This window comes from Anguilla anguilla, chromosome 18, assembly GCF_013347855.1.
Source record: "Anguilla anguilla isolate fAngAng1 chromosome 18, fAngAng1.pri, whole genome shotgun sequence".
Lineage (NCBI taxonomy): Eukaryota > Metazoa > Chordata > Actinopteri > Anguilliformes > Anguillidae > Anguilla > Anguilla anguilla.
The window spans coordinates 4,876,397-4,892,370 of NC_049218.1; the positions used below are offsets into that span (position 1 = coordinate 4,876,397).

A 15,974-nucleotide genomic window follows, 5' to 3' on the forward strand; every position below is an offset into this window, starting at 1 on the left:
ATTATATTTATCCGCTAATTGCTGCTTAATTGCTACATAAGCGCAGATTGCCCCCCTCAGTAATTACGTGTGTAAACACACGAGCCGTTTCAGGCGATGCAAGTTATCGTTTAGATGTTCGGATGTAATGGTCGGGGCCGAAAGGGCACCGAATGCGAGAGAGAGGCTCCTGCGTTTTCAGCACGAACCCCCGTGGTTTAATCACATGGGTGCCGAAGCCATTTTGTAGACGAAGCTTCGACCGAACGGTTGACTTGACGCGGAGAGAGTGGAGCTGGAGAGGCCTCTTTCCCCGGCCCTTTCCAGAGTAGCTTCCGCCGTCGAGTCGAATCGCTATCATCGTTTTTTTTTTTTACACAAAAAGTCGCAACACAACTTTTTGCGCAGATGAAACCCAGAGGGTTTTTTTTTTTTGGCTTAAGGGTTTAGCGTTTCTGTGGCTAATTCAGATTAGCAAGGAACAGTCGGGAAATACATACGGGGCCAAACGGTGGGCGGTGTGTTTGACTCACTCACGGTAAAAGACTCTCTAAACTCAGGAAGGGGCAAATCGTGGGACCGATCGACCGCACGCTGATAATATCCGTTTGCGGGACGGCGCAGATGTTCGGGGAACAGCCGAAAACAAAGCACCCCCGCGGCCCCACCCCCTAAGATCAGACCCAGAATCAGGTCCGTTTCTTAAGATGAAGTAACGGGGGTCTGCGACTTCTGTGTGATCGAAGACAGACTCTGGTGGTTGCGCAGATTCAAAAAGCGTTTCAGGATTTATCTTGTACACTTCTCCAAACCCCCCCCCCCCCCCAAGACACTCCGTTCTGATTTAACTTTCTCATTGTGCATTCACTGCCTGGTTTCCATTACCAGGATGGCTAATCTCTATGGAACCCCCCCCCCCACACTAGAGATTAACAGTGTTTGGGGGGGGGGGGGTGGGGGGGGATAGGGGATTGGCTGATAAAAATGTAATTTTGATTTCGGATGCAAGTGCGCTTGGACACTAACTGAGTTTGGAGGCACACACACACATATAAGACTGAAGTCCCTTTTTTTTTAAAGGATGACACATTTATCTCAGTTGTCGCGACGTTGACACTCTGTCTCTGGCCTTCTCTGCCCGTTCAGCTGCCTTCAAGGAGATCTGCCCCGGCGGGATGGGGTACACGGTGACCGGGACCTACCGTCCGAAACCGGTCAACCCACCGGACAGCAGGCCCCGAATCACGCACGAGGCGCCCCAGGTTCCCCCTCTCCCGTTACCCACGGTCCAGAGACCCGTGGAAGCTCTGAGCGTCACTGAGAGACAGCTCCCGGACGTCCCAGGTGAGTCAGCCGCCGCAGGTCGCGTGAGAGAGAGAAAGACCCGCCCACCTCTCTCCCAGACTACGTTTCCCATGAGGCAATGGGAGGCGGTAAACGTGAACAAGGAAAAAAGGGGAAAAGGGAAGGTCAGCTTATTTGCAGTGCTCCACGTGGTTCCATCTGAATTAAAGCCTGGAATTAAATCAGTAATTTCTTCTTAGGTTTTACAGGTAAATTGAAGTGCTACTTTTGTTTTCCAGTGCAGGTTTTTTTTCCCCACCCCCATATTTTTTTAGAATTGTGGGTCAGGCTTAAAGATGCATGTTGGCTTGAACACAGGCTTCAGTGTAGTGCGGGCAACTCAAAAGGCCGACGCCAATGTGCCTCATCAGTGGATTGGTGGCGGCTTTTGTCATTTCCTGTGGATGTGGTGTCGGCCACGGCGGCATCCCCCCTGCAAACAGAGAGCAGTGTTTGTCCTCCAAGAAGAAGAAGAAGAAGAAAAAAAAAAAAAGTTTTGAGATCTGTGTTAAAAAAAAAATAAATAAAAAAAAAAAAGACTCTACTCAATTCCTCCCACAAGGCAGGCTAATACACTCCGAGCCTCAGTACCTCGCAGAACCCAGTTCTGGAACGGAGTCAAGTTCTCCTCCTTTTGTTATTCCGGATGCGCTTGTCACTTATCAGGAGAGAGGATCTCGGCAGCCGGTTTCCCAAATTACTGTTAAGCCCCTCTGAAGCTCAAAGGAGGGCGGGTAGGCAGTGCACCAAGACCTTCAAACAACAACAGCAACAACAACAACAACAAAAAAAGCATTCCAATCAAGCGCTCTGATTAATATGTACCACAAGGGGGTTTATTTGAAATGTTATCGTCTTTACTCCACTACTCTCGCCTGCAAGGATACTCGTGCTGAATTTGATTTTGTTCAAGTACATATGGCAAGAAAGTCACCATGCGCTTGAATGAGAAAAGAAACTAGTTGTGGATAGTATCACAAAAGTCTGTAGTGTCACGCCTTGGTGTTGCAGTACAGCCATTGAAGAGGGGAGAAAGGCATTAAGAGGGGAAAAAAAAAATATGGTACGGCTGGGTTTGTCTTGCTTCCATCTGAGACCTTTCGTTGTTTTTTTTTTTTTTCATTGTTGTTTTTCAATCCAGTAGTCACGGCAGCGCCAGAGGAGGTAGGTCGCGTGCGTCGCTCTCTTTACCGCGGTAGAGAAACGCAGCGCTGCCGCGACGCTTCTGCATGCGGCGGCAGTCCCGCCCGCCGGCCACCGGCGCCTGCCCCCCCTCCCCCCCCCCGCCCCCTGCCCCCCGCGGTTACTTTGAGAGAAGCCGCGCGCGGATGCAGGAGCGCACTGCATGCAGCATCAGCATCAGCATCAGCATCAGCATCAGCACCACCTTTGCATGACTCCAGTCCGCATTCTCCACTTAACCGCAGAATCGCTGCTAGGCAACACCGGCTGCCTCAATGCCTCAATGTTTCCATCCGCAAACAGCCAAGAAGGAGAACAAGGCTCTCTCTCTCTTTTTGGATATTATACATTGTAATATTTGTCAGTAAGGGTGAGTTCACTTAAGTTCGCTTAAGAATTGGGATTCAGTGGCAACTTTGCCCTTCACCCATCAAGGAGAACCTAGGCCTGAGTCCGAGCTGGAGTAGCGGTTAGAACGAACATCATCTTTGCTTTGGCGTCCCAACCCCCCCCCCCCCCCAGGCCTAATTTAGCAGTTTCTTTGCGAGTGGTATGAGATTATTATTAGTGCCTCATGCAAGCAAATGAGGACGGTGTATTTGAAAAGCCCTCCTGTGTGAGTCAGTCATGTTATTTATGTTTGCCTCGGACTGGGAGGAAGTCAATTAGTTTGATAAGAGCATTGTGTTTACGCAGAAACCCGGAGTGCTTTCCACACTGTTTTTCAATCAAGGTCAAATTCTGCGTACTTCAGGCCAAAACAAGGATTCCCTGCCAATTAAGATGTACGTAGAAAACGCAGTTTGTAATTTTTCTAGTTTTATTATCACATCAAATTACTTGTGTTTTCAATTAGCTTTACAGGTGCATACTCTGTTTTCCTCTATGTAGTGTAGAGGAAGATGTTGGGTCAAAGTGTAATTTACTCAGTCCTCTGTTCACTTACTCTGTCATTCTATGTTGAGATTTGGTATTTTTTTTGTTTTTTTTTTAACCAGTGAGGAATTGAAAGGTGTTGACAATGTGTAAGAGGAGAATGTAAGTGATTAGGGAATAATTCAGTAAATGTAGAACACACTTTTGAGTCTTCAAAGGACACTTGAAGCCCTATTCACAGAGAGGGAAAAAAGCACTCCAATTAACAGCTATATACTATATCAAAGTCTTGGGGGAAAAAAAAAAAATTTCATAATTTTCTAGTATCATTTCTTTCGTGGGTCAGTTTCCAAACATGGGTTGTCTGCCCCCATCAATTAAATGAATAACCAAGCAAACTGCATTTTACTTGCTCCCCCCAAGGTCTTGTTCTCAAGGCTGCTGGAATCCAAGAAGCTCAACTAAACTTTCTCTTTTCCTTAACTCTCTCACGTACACTCGCTATCTTGGCACCTGCTGCATCGCAGTACAGCGCAGCGCCGTACTGCAGGCGCGTCGAGCATGCGTACACTGTGCATGAGGCCCGCGGAGAGCCGAGTCAGCCGCTGCATCCGACGCTTATCTGGCAACCCGGTGATGATAGACACGGCAGGGCCCTCCAAAGGGGGGGGCCTTTTTACCCCCTTCCACTTTTTAAATCTTCTCTGAATCTTGTCTTTGTCGTTTAGGAACTCGTTACGCTCGGTGTTAGCAATAATTCGGTAGTAGAGCCCGGCCAGCCCCAGCTTTCCCCCGGCGTGTCGACCATAAGGATGGAGCCCGCCTACCCAGGTGTCTGAACGTCCCACCCCCGTCGCCATGGTTTCTGTGTGGGAAGACCAATGGAGCTTCCCTCTTTGTGTGTGTGTGTGTGTGTGTACGAATGTGAGTTTGAGCGTGTGTGCGTGTGCTTGTGTGTGTGTGTGTTGTGAGTGTGTGTGTTTGTGTGAGAGTGTGCATGTGTGTTATCTCTGGATCTTCCAGCTCCCCATGGGTATTGTAAAAGCTAAGTACTTGGGCTGCACCACCCAAAAAAAATTATTTGAAGATGTATTTCAAAGGTTTCTTTGGCAAAAGAAGGCCAGTCTGCACAAAAAGATCATTACTGATTTACAAGGAACAAATATAAAACCAAAAGGATTTCTTTTAAAGTTTACCAGCAATTCTCTTGGACATTGAAGCAGTTTTGGAAGAATTTATAAAAACGGATACGTTTTTAAAATGCAACTAAATGCAACATGCCAGATGATTTTATCAGTGCTGGCTTTTTCATTTCCTGATGGTTTATTGGCTAAAAGAACTATGTTACTGCTGTAACATAAAGCTAAATTTAACCCCTGGTGAGATACGATAAAATGGTCCATATTGTATTTGTTATTCAAAGCAACAGCTTTCAATTAGTAGAATATTAAGAAATGGTCCGAAGTGGGTCCATGCAGCACCCAATTAGCTTGTCTTATTCGCCTGCTTAGTCTTTTTGAAGGGGACTATCATTGAGCTTCTGTAATCTGATGGAGATCGTATATGCAGTGTTATGTATTAGCTGTTTAATGTCTCCTGTGATCATGAAATCATTCTGCCTGGTTAGTGCTCGACACACAGAGCTCGAGCCAGTATGTGATGAAAGCTGAACAAAATAAGTCTCATCACCTGTGCAGTAAATAAATTGCGAAGGACCAAGTACATTTCCAACATCTTTTTCCAACCCTGTGTATCAACACACTTTTACTATAATGTAGGTGTAATGTTTACTTTGCCCAGAAAGTTTCTATGTGGATAAATATTGCTGTCAGAAGACTGAATTGATATCTAGCTGCTATATTTGGTCATTTCTTAGAAGAAAGAATATCTAATAAAAGTATTTCTTTTTGCATATGTATACTTATGAATGATGTTGAAACCTATGCCAAAATTGTTTGTTGCAAGACTTAATAGCTGTCGCTGAATTTGATTTGTTTTTGTTTGGTATATGTATGAAGCAGAAGAAAAAAAAATTGTCAAGAAAAGGATAAAAGGATTCTAATTCTGAAGGGGTTTGAGGAGGTGTATGGAAAAAAATGCAGCAGCTGTACTGTTCCTTTTCCAAAAGTTTTTAAAAAGTTTTTTCCCTTTATTATTTAATCAGACTTGAAACACCAGGCAGATTTTTGGTTAGATATTTATTCAGTGACAGAGCGCTGTGTGGTGTGGGTCGCCGTTGGTCTGACTACCCCCCCGTTTCTGGGCCTGCAGAGGTGGTGGAGAAGACGTCTCCTCCCGCCCCCGTCGAAATCCTCCCTTCCAGCGCCAGCCAGGACATCGCGCCCACCCAGCTGGCAGGTAACCTAGCAACCGCGATTGTGTTGGGTCGTCGTCATGGCGGCTAACTGGGGCAGCAGGGTACTGTAATGGTTGAGGTCTCAGGTTTGATTCCCGACTGGGGCTACTGCTGCTGCCCCCTTGCTTAACCCGAATTGCTTCAGTATATATCATCTGTATAAATGGATACCATATAAAAAATAAATTAAAAAATGCAAAAGTTGTGTAAGTCGCTCTGGATGAGAGTGGCAGCACTGTGGGTACAATTTTTTTTTTTTTAATAATAAGGAGAAGGCACATTTGAATGAATCGTAGTATGTCTGGGCAGATTGTTCAGAAATAGACACTGTTAGCTTTCTAGCTCGTCTGTTAACAGCAGTTTATTTGTGTTTCGACCCCACTGTGAATTCCTCGCAGGTCATCGTAAAAATAAACGGATTAGAGGAATTCGACGCACCTAGGAACTTCACACTCCCCCCCTTAAAGCCTCCCGGCTTTGTCCTTGGGGTTCGCTCCTGTTGTGGAAGTATTTTGGGCCCCTCTAAAATTATGAATCCTATGCGTGCGTGTCTTGGGGTGGGGGTGGGGGGGGGTGTGGGGGGTGGAGGGGCTTGTAGCAATCAGATGCTGCCTGTTCCCTTTCTAAATAAAACACGCTAACAATCTAAAATAAACACATGGTTTGTATGTACCATGTGGGGGCCAGTATTAGTGACAAGGTTGATCGTTCGATCTCAAAGTGGATTTTGGTCAATACGATGATTAAACTGGACCTGGACTTTGAAAACCTGATTAAAATGCAGAAATTGTAGCTGCCCGAATATGAAAATGAAATGGCAGCAAAAAAAAAAAAAAGGAAATTAAGCAAAAGCTACTTGGAAAACACTGAATGCCAGGCTCTCATTAGAGATGCTGTTACCGTGGTTGTCGGGCAAGGAAGCCGAGGCGGCTAATTGGAGCGCTAGTTGAAGCAGCCTATTACGTGACCAACACCTGCTGTCCTGCTTTGATGTCCAGGAGGAGGGCATCCAAAAATTTTTTGGAGCTGAATAAGGAAGGGGGGTGGGTGAGGGGCTGGGGGGGGGGGGGGGAGGGGGAGGGGGAGGGGGGCGGGCAAGACAAGCCAAAAAAAACTAGGACCAATCAGAGCCTGCTGGGATATTTCAGTTCCCTTAGCACCAGCCAGAAATCTAAACCTTGGACCTCTTTGGACGTGCCTTTAGGTTTTGCTTCCAGGAGAAGGCGACACCATATTAAATGCCCACAGTAATGTTATAGGTAGTCCCGATGACAGACATTTCAACTAAGCTACATATTTTCTGTATATTAGCTGCATATACAGTATCTTAATGACACTTTTTTTTTTTTTGTTTTTGCTCTGTTTATTTTTCAATTGGCCATGCCTCCCACACTTTAAAAATTCCTCTGGGTTGTTTCTCAAAATGGTCAGCCACGAATTTAAGAAAATGTTGTTCTGCTAAATGATTGTAATGTAACATAAATGTTTAATTTGTGTAAGCTAAATAGAACAAGTGCTGAAATCTTGTCCGTTTTTCCTTTTTTTAAATTTTATTTTAAAAAGTGTTTGCATTTTCATTATATTCTAAGTAGAATAGACAAGCACCACACGGGTGACATTTATACAAATTTACTGTGTTCCACTTCAGATACCAATTTGGCTGTGTTTCCAAAACTCCTGTTCTTCTGTAATCCAAAATCTCAACTTCGCGTGTTTTCAGACAGTGAACATTTAGATCGTTTTTGTGTCTGATTTTAGAGCCAGACAAAACCATTTTTATATCTCCGTTGGAGATGATGACATGACAGGAAGCTTAGCCTTGACAACCTTTCGCTAGTTTAACTCGCTATCTAATCAAAGAGAATAATTATCAGTCATTCATATCCTTCAGACCTGGGTCAAATACGTATTTGTTTTGGATTCAAATACTTTTCTGTGCTCTATTGATCTTGCCTGGTGTAACTGAGCCAGCCAATATGACCAGAAGGCGGGGTTTGTACTTTTTGAGTATTTCATTGGTTCCAACACACCAGACAAGAGCAGTAAACAGCAGAGAAGTATTTGAATCCAAAACAAATAGGTATTTGACACTGATGGTCTGATGTCATTCGTCAAAGTTGCTGATTTTTATTTATTTTTATTTTTTAAGAAAGTATGTAGTCACATTGATGGTGCCGATTGGGATGTGGGGTTTTGTTAGCATGGCTATGGGGTTTTGTCTACTCTCATTAGATGTCGAAGGACATAAATGTTTATGTAACCCATTTATGCAAAAGAATGCATATTTATTGAGAACAGAGATGCATTGTGTGAGTCCGGTTCTGCTCAAGGTTTCTTCCTGCTATCAGTCAGGGAGTTTTTCCTTGCCACTGTTGCCCTAGGCTTACTCTTTGCGGGTCGGTTCTCCATGAAGCTGCTTTGTGACAAAGCTCCTTTGTTAAAAATGCTATACAAATAAAATTGATTGATTGATTGATTGATTGATTGTGTAAGCGGCATAATTTAAACAGCTGGCTTTTGGTCCATATCCTGACCAGCTGATGATGGATGTCTGTCTATATTTAAAATCACTAAGTACTCCTATAATCTGATCCAGCACACTTTTTATTTTAATACAGTAATAAAAAAAAATGCATTCTGTGCCAAATAGTGAAACATTATTCTTTGGATGACAGTTTTTTGGGCACATCAGTGGCCAAATGCGTGTTGGAAAGCTCCCCGAAGGCTAGGGGAACATTTGTTGCATTGTTAAGTGTCTGCATAGCTGCACATATTTGATTACTGTGAGCAGAAGCCGTCAGTATCGTCGAACCGAGATGCTTTTCTCCTGCTTTTGCAAGGCGACGGCAAAACTAATTGTACGCAATAGCGACTGAATTTAGCCTTTAAGAAAAGGCCTAGCAGTCACAAGGGGTGTGTGTTACTAAGGGCAACTTCCTGGACTAGACATGGTCAGCCATGGGTTCTGGAGAGAAACATTACGCTCAATTTGTTTTTCTCAGTCTTCTCATATCCCCGTGATTGTTTCGTGGCGTCCAAGATGCATTTTGGCACCACCAAATAATAGTGCATTCTAAAGCATCAGTTGACTGAGAATGGAGAGGTCATTCGGTTATTAGATTTTTCTGCAATGACCGTGCTGTGTGAAATCCACTCTTCTGGGACCTGGTTGGGGAACTTTTGATTTTTGGGATGCGAGGAACGCCCCAGTAAGCTTGTGGTGTGAGCCTCCTTTCTCACATCACTGTCCTATTCTCACACACTCTCTCCCTCTCTGTCCTCTCTTTTTTCTATTTTTCTCACTCTCACTCTCTCTCTCTCTCTCTCCCTCTCCCTCCCCTCTCTCTCTCTCTCTCTCTGTCTCCAGAGGTGGATGAGTGTCTGGTGAGCCCGGTCATATGTGGCCCAGGTGTCTGCATTAACTCAGCAGACGGCTACACCTGCATTTGCGACTACGGTTACCAGCTGGATGAGGAGGGGACCACCTGTGTAGGTGAGAGGTTCGAGCAGCGCCACACATGACACCCGTCGGAATGGTCCGGCCTCAACTCTGACCCGAAATTTTATTTTTAGTGCCGACAAAAGACTAAAGATTTTTCATGCCATTTAAGTTTGCCAATTGGCTAGGAAAAAAAAAAAAACTTGGAACATGGATCCGGTGGAAGAAAGAATAACTGCCGTTTCAAATGTGTGGCCACTTTAGGCGTTTCCGTGCCTGGATCGCCTCGCAGTCCTGCCACTTCGTGGCTGAACGCTCGTTGACTTTGCTGGGTTTATACGATCCAAAAAAAAAAAAAAAAAAAAAACCCTCATTCTGGTGGTTTTGTGATATTCTTGCCATAGAACTCTGCGCCTTGTTGCCATGGTTTTCACCGAGCCGTTGCCTTGGCGCCGGTGCCTTTTTCTCTCCCCGCAGATGTGGACGAGTGTGCCCAGGGCCCGCCGCTGTGCGCCAACGGCCGCTGCAGGAACACGGACGGGAGCTTCCGGTGCGCGTGCCAGCCCGGCTTCGCCGCCGGCGAGGAAGGGACCAGCTGCGTCGGTAAACCCGTTTCCCCCCTCTCTCTCTCTCTCTCTCTCTCCAGTAACCCAAAAATACAGACGGGGGAACCAAAAAAAAAAAAAAAAAAACGGCGGTCTTGGCGTGGCTGTTTCCGCAAAACGAGATGTCTGGGGTAGATCAACACACGTCGAACCAGAACAGGACACATTTGGGATGGCGATTAGGCCTTTATTTAATTTAATTTGATTTGATTTATTTATTTATTTTACCAGTCTGCAGTTTTTCTCGTCTGGCTTGGACCAGCTTCATAGCAACATCCCCAGAGTGGGAGGCCTTTTTGTTTTTGGAAAAAGCCACAAAAACAGAGCATTAACAGGCATCCAAATAATCGTCTTGCCCCCATCCGGGATATAAATATTGTGAACACTGTGATTAGGTGGTTTCTGGTGTTTAAAGATGGAGTTTTTATTTCCCTGCTGACTGAAATGCCTGTTATGCATTATGGTGTGTGTGTGCTATGGCATCTAATGGGAAAGCAATATGCATTCATATTGGATGGAATATGTGTGTTTTATATACCAGGGTGTAGGATGGGGGTGCAGGAGAGGGGTCTGGTGTAGGATGGTGCAGGAGGGGTCTCATGGGTCAAAGGTCATATCTCAATAATAATTAAGATATATGCACATCCTGTTTAGTGGAGCGTGCTGAGCCAAGGGATCTATGATAAACGCGAGCAACACTCGTGATCTCCGACACACACCTTTATTGGATTCATAGATCTGTAACAATTAGTTTGAGAATGAAGTAATTAATCAGAAACAGTTTAATTGTATTTGACGATAGCTCACCCCTCCAGACAGAGACGTTACAGACTCTTTTGCTTTTGCATGTGCATTCTTGTGTTCACAAAACACCGGATCTGTGGGAAATAATTGGTTACAGGACCACTGGGGAGATGGGGGGGGGGGGAAGGGGGTATTCTGGAAACGAAACTGAATAAAATGTTTATTTTTCCTCAGTTCAGCTCAAAAACAGTCCATTAAGTTTCCCCCCTTTCCTCTTGCAGGAATAACCCCAGTCCCCCTTTACAAAAGTAAAAACATACATACAGGAACTCCTTCCCTCCTTCCTAAGGCCTCCACAGGAAGTTACTCTCACCCTCACATCCTGTAGGCATCTCTATGAATCCTGGTGCACACAGGTTGTGCACATCACTTCAGTACCAGAGCTGTGATATAGTAGCTATTTAAACCGTTATTCTTTCTTTGCCTTGTGTTGTTGAAGCATCTCCCAGTGCAGTCGCCATTTTGACTTGGTTCCTATTGCAGTATCAGTAGTAGCTTTCACATCCTGATTGACAACGAGCCTGTTGGAACTCTTTTAAGAGTTTCGAGCTGGCAGTCTTGCCAAAAAAACACCCTTCATCTCTGAAGGAAAAAAAAAACAACGGATAAAAAAAGGATCCAGCCGCGAGGAAGATTTAGATTGATGGGTATTCCAGAGAGGTGTAAGTAAATGGAAATCTGAGTGCTTGCAGAGAGAAATGCCCTCCGTTTCAACCTGCCCTCTTTTCCAGCTTATCGCACTGAGCTATTAATTAAACATAAACATATTGGGTACATGTATCTGAAAACATTTATGAGACACTGGCGGCGTTTGTCAAGTTTTAAAAATTGGTCTGTCTATTTAAAGGTTCTTTAATAGGTTTGTTGGGGGGAGAAGTCTTTCCTCCTTGAAGATGGATGTGGTCACTTTGCTGGATCAAAAGTTGTAATGAGTCACCGAACAGTGGTTTGATAACGGAGAGAGATCTGTTACCATGCCGTATTCTGTCACATAACAAAGCTCGGTTCACTTGGGATGGACCCAGCCTTCCGTAGACTCTCTGGGCTAATGTGATAAAGCAAACTCGTGTGGATTCTCTATCACATATTTCCCCACTGCACCTGTGTTGGATTGAGTTTTGCTCGGCTGTAATCTGATCTTTATTTTCCAAACGGGGCCAATTCGAAATGTACGCGTTGCCGCTGATTGGTCGGGGAATCGGACTATTTGTCCACAATTTGAATAATAACGTTTCTCAGGCACGATCTGCCCCAGGCTTAAATACGAAGTGCAGAAACTTTAGCCTTAGCCGGGGAGACGGACGACATCGTGCAGACGCTCTACTCTTCCGCCATGTCGGGAAACGTGTGGCAGGTTCATCCAAACCGCTGAAAGGATGCACAGGAAAAAAAAAAGTGGCGGGGGGGGGGGGGGGGGGGGGGGGGGTGGTGGAAGGGGGCGAGACAGAGAGAAATGCTGTCGTGCAAAAGTCTAGCCCCGGAGTACAAATGTGCAATTCATCTTGGACGACTTGTCTCACCAAGAAGAAGAAGAAGAAGGAGACGAAGAAGGCGAAGAAGAAGAATGGGCCGAGTTTGCAGACAGTCTTTAAAATGTCATGTGGAAGGGCGCCCGGAGAGTACGGAGTGCGGTTTACCCTCAGACAGCGCGGTTCGGGTGCCAGACGGGACACGACGGGGGCGAGACAGCGGGGGCGAGACTGAGGAGGCGTTGATCACCTCGGTGAGAACCCGCCCCCAGACCCCGTGCCCGTCGGCGCTGAACGCTGGTCCACCATGTAATGGCAGCTGGGGTTGATAAGGGCAGGCTGGCACTGCCACGCTGGTCCTCTGTGTAAACAGCAGCTGGGGTTGATAAGGGCAGGCTGGCACTGCCACGCTGGTCCACTGTCTAAACGGTAGATGGGGTTGATAAGGGCAGGCTGGCACTGCCACGCTGGTCCACTGTGTAAACGGCAGCCGGGGTTGATAAGGGCAGGCTGGCACTGCCACGCTGGTCCACTGTGTAAACGGCAGCCGGGGTTGATAAGGGCAGGCTGGCACTGCCACGCTGGTCCACTGTGTAAACGGTAGCCGGGGTTGGTAAGGGCAGGCTGGCACTGCCACGCTGGTCCTGTGTGTAACGGCAGCCGGGGTTGGTAAGGGCAGGCTGGCACTGCCACGCTGGTGTTGTGTGTGAGTGAGGGAAGGGGAACTGAACGCTGCTGGTGCGCTGTGCTGCAGCACTGCCTCTAAGTGTGTTACAGGTGGTTCAGAGGAAGGGAGAAGAGAGGTGGGATTTTTCTGAATTCTGTTTGCATCTCCCTCTCTTCCTTTCTCCCTCTCTCTTACTCTCTCTCACTCTCTCTCTTCCTTTTTCCCTCTCTCTTACTCTCTCTCACTCTTTCTCTCTCCCATCTCTCTCTCTCTTTCTCCCTCCCCATCTCTCTCTCCCTTTCTTACTCTCTGTCACCATCACTCATTCTCACCTTGTCCTATCTCTCTCTCTCCCCCCTCTCTATTTCTCTCTTTCACACTCTGTCTCACACTCTCACACTCTCTCTCTCACTCTCTCTCTCTCCCCCCCTCTCTCTCTCGCTCCACCCACCCACACCTCTCACCCTGCAGATGTGGACGAGTGCCTGACCCTGGGTGTTTGCGGTGACGAGGGCTTCTGTGTCAACAGCATGGGCTCCTACACCTGCCGGCACTGCGAGGCCGGCTACAGGATGACCCCGACGGGTCACTGTGCAGGTGAGGTTCCGTTCCCCTGGCAACCCGCCCCTCCCCATGGCACAGAGTAGCTTCACTCACCTCCAGCTCCAGTCATGACTTGCCTGCCATGTTAATGCACCCATTGTGAGTCACTTTGCCTAACAGCCTCAGTTAAATGGCTTCATTTTAATTGTAGTCATTGTTATTGTAAAGGGGGGGGGGGGGGGGGGGGGGGGATGGGATGGGGACAGTGAGGCAGTTTTGGTGGGGGTCGTGGGGAGGAAGAGGTTTGAAAGGGAACTCGGGAAGGGGGGGGGCAGAGCAGGGTTGAGAGTTTCCCTGTACCGGATGGGGGGAGTACAGAATGGGATAGAAAAGAGGTACGGAGAGATCAAAGGCTTTGAGGCAAAACCAACCCCCAAAGGAGGAAGGAAACTCAATTAAAAAACTCCAACAGCCCAGCCTATTAACTTGTTCTGATGAAGGTCACACTGCTTATAAACTTTTTAACACAATGGCACTATTGCACGTTCAGCAAGGACAACCCCTCTCAGCGAACTCTGTTCCCTTGTTAAAGCTCATCTACATTTGTTGGACAGTTGTTTTGCTTCAGTTTTGAGATTTTGGAGAATTTACAAATGAATTATAAAAGAGTTTTATGGATGTCTACAGAGTTTAATTCTCCTGTACAGTGGTGGTTGGGCTTTTTCAGTCTGTCTCCTCTTCTAGCTAGGCCTACTAGCTTACTGTAGCTCTCATGTTCTTTGAGAATTTTTATTAATCCCCCGGCACGTCTTCCACGTGTTTCTGTCGAATATTTGTCTGTTAAAATAACCCTCACCCCAAAGTTATTACCACTTTTGAAAACAGATTTCTGCCTTTAAACATTATTCTGTGGAAAAAAATGAACATAAAATTCATTCAATTCAATAGAATTCACGCGTGTGACAGAAAAACTGATTAAATTCATAATTCATGGTTCAGAAACCGCTAACACGGCTCACCTAGTTTGTGTGCTAACTTGTGAGTTTGAAATTGGAGAACACACTGCTGGAACAAGTGTTATCCGACTGAAATTCTCTGAAGGCAGTGAGAATCTTAATTCTTGTGGAATAATTTAAGTGATCGGAATCTGATTCATTAAAGCCTGTTTAATCGTCCTAAAGATTAACATTTTGTCTTGGAGGGATAAATCACCTCGGTAACATCCCGAGCTTTCAACGGCTCGTGGAAAAATTAATTAACACCATCCTCTGATGTCCAAAAAGCCCTTGCTGAGAACACTGAAAATAAATACAAATCAATAAGGCTGGAGGCAAGAATTAAAAACGCTGATTCAGCTCCCATATTTCCCACTCACAAGCTGTGGTGGGTCCTCTCCCCTTCACTTCTTGGCATCATCAGTTTTTCTCTTTCTCTATTTTCAAATTCTCATCACCCTTTCCACAAAATCAGATAGAGACACCTGCCATGACAATACAAAAAGTGTTGTTATTGTTGTTACTGTTTTTTGAGCATTTTAGCTGCTCATTAAAATATCTGGTGTTCTGCACAGGTATGGAAGGGACCAAGGGACACACACACGCAGCGATATAATGATGCAGTTGACTTCAGATCATATTTTTCCAGCTTTTCAGGGGCTAATTTATGTGTGTAAATATTTTGCCGTGTTGTGTGGCATCCCCTGAAAATACAGAACAGACCTCACGCTGCCAGGCTGTTTTCCGTAGCAGGTCCGCATTGCGTTTGATGCTGGTGTGGGCAAACTCATCCGCTGCTATTACGTCTGGTGCGCTTCGCTGACGAACCGCACGCAAAACTTTGTGCCGCACCTGCTACGCACACAGCGTAGGTGATCCTTAGCGGTTACCGTTGACCTATTTCTAACTGGTTCTCATTCTTTTCTGTTTCACCGATGACACTGATTTAGTGAAGATTCTCACAACAATGGGGAGAACCATTTGCAAATCCATGGATCATTTTGAAATGAATCATTTTTCATTGACTCTCCAACTTTTTCACGCTGTTGGCTAATGTTAGCCAGATGGACTGTTGCTTGTGGGTATTAAACTACTATTAGCCTTGTTGAATGCACTTTGCTTTTTTTTGAAGCACATTTCAGTACTTAACGGTAATAAACAGGTTCTTGGCTTTAAACTTGTTTGAGTTTAGAGCAAAGAACCCAGCGAAAATGTTAACTTTTCCTTGTAGGGACGTGGACCTAATCCTTCCTATAGTCTGTTGGGACAGTAGGACATTTGGGAAAGGTGCAGATGGGAAATAAGGGTGGTTGGGGGCAGGTTGGTTTGACCATACCGGGCCCCAGGAAGGGGGTACAGGGGTGAAGGTACAGAACAGGGCATCTTTTTGGAGCGGTGCACTTGTGTTGGGCTGTTTGATTTGAAGACAGCGAGGGGAGGCTGGATCACAGTAAGGCTGTGAAGATGTGGCTCAGTAGCCGCATGAGTTCTCCATCAGTTATCTGCAGCATCGTATACAGCGTCCATAAATAAAGCAGGAAGTGATTAATGGAATGGCTGATCCATTTGTAGATGAGCGGGTTTATAGTCTCTGTTATGTGCATAGTAGATTCTCCATTTTATTGTTGATGTAAACTAATGCAGTTTCCATACAGTGTAATGAAAAGGCCTATTGTCAGAATTTAATGGGTTGGTTTTTTTTTTTTTCTTCTTTC

At 45.7% G+C, this 15,974-nt stretch overlaps 1 protein-coding gene across 1 annotated transcript in view; it reads left to right on the top strand.

The window, feature by feature from the left end:
* Window positions 1-15,974, top strand: part of ltbp1 (latent transforming growth factor beta binding protein 1) — a 111,894-nt gene that overhangs the window by 50,638 nt on the left and 45,282 nt on the right. Inside the window, exons 8-14 of the mRNA XM_035400914.1 lie at window positions 1,079-1,323; window positions 2,465-2,487; window positions 4,110-4,212; window positions 5,653-5,739; window positions 9,105-9,230; window positions 9,654-9,779; window positions 13,193-13,318. Coding sequence (XP_035256805.1) covers window positions 1,079-1,323; window positions 2,465-2,487; window positions 4,110-4,212; window positions 5,653-5,739; window positions 9,105-9,230; window positions 9,654-9,779; window positions 13,193-13,318 — 836 coding nt within the window. The remainder of the gene's footprint in view (window positions 1-1,078; window positions 1,324-2,464; window positions 2,488-4,109; window positions 4,213-5,652; window positions 5,740-9,104; window positions 9,231-9,653; window positions 9,780-13,192; window positions 13,319-15,974) is intronic.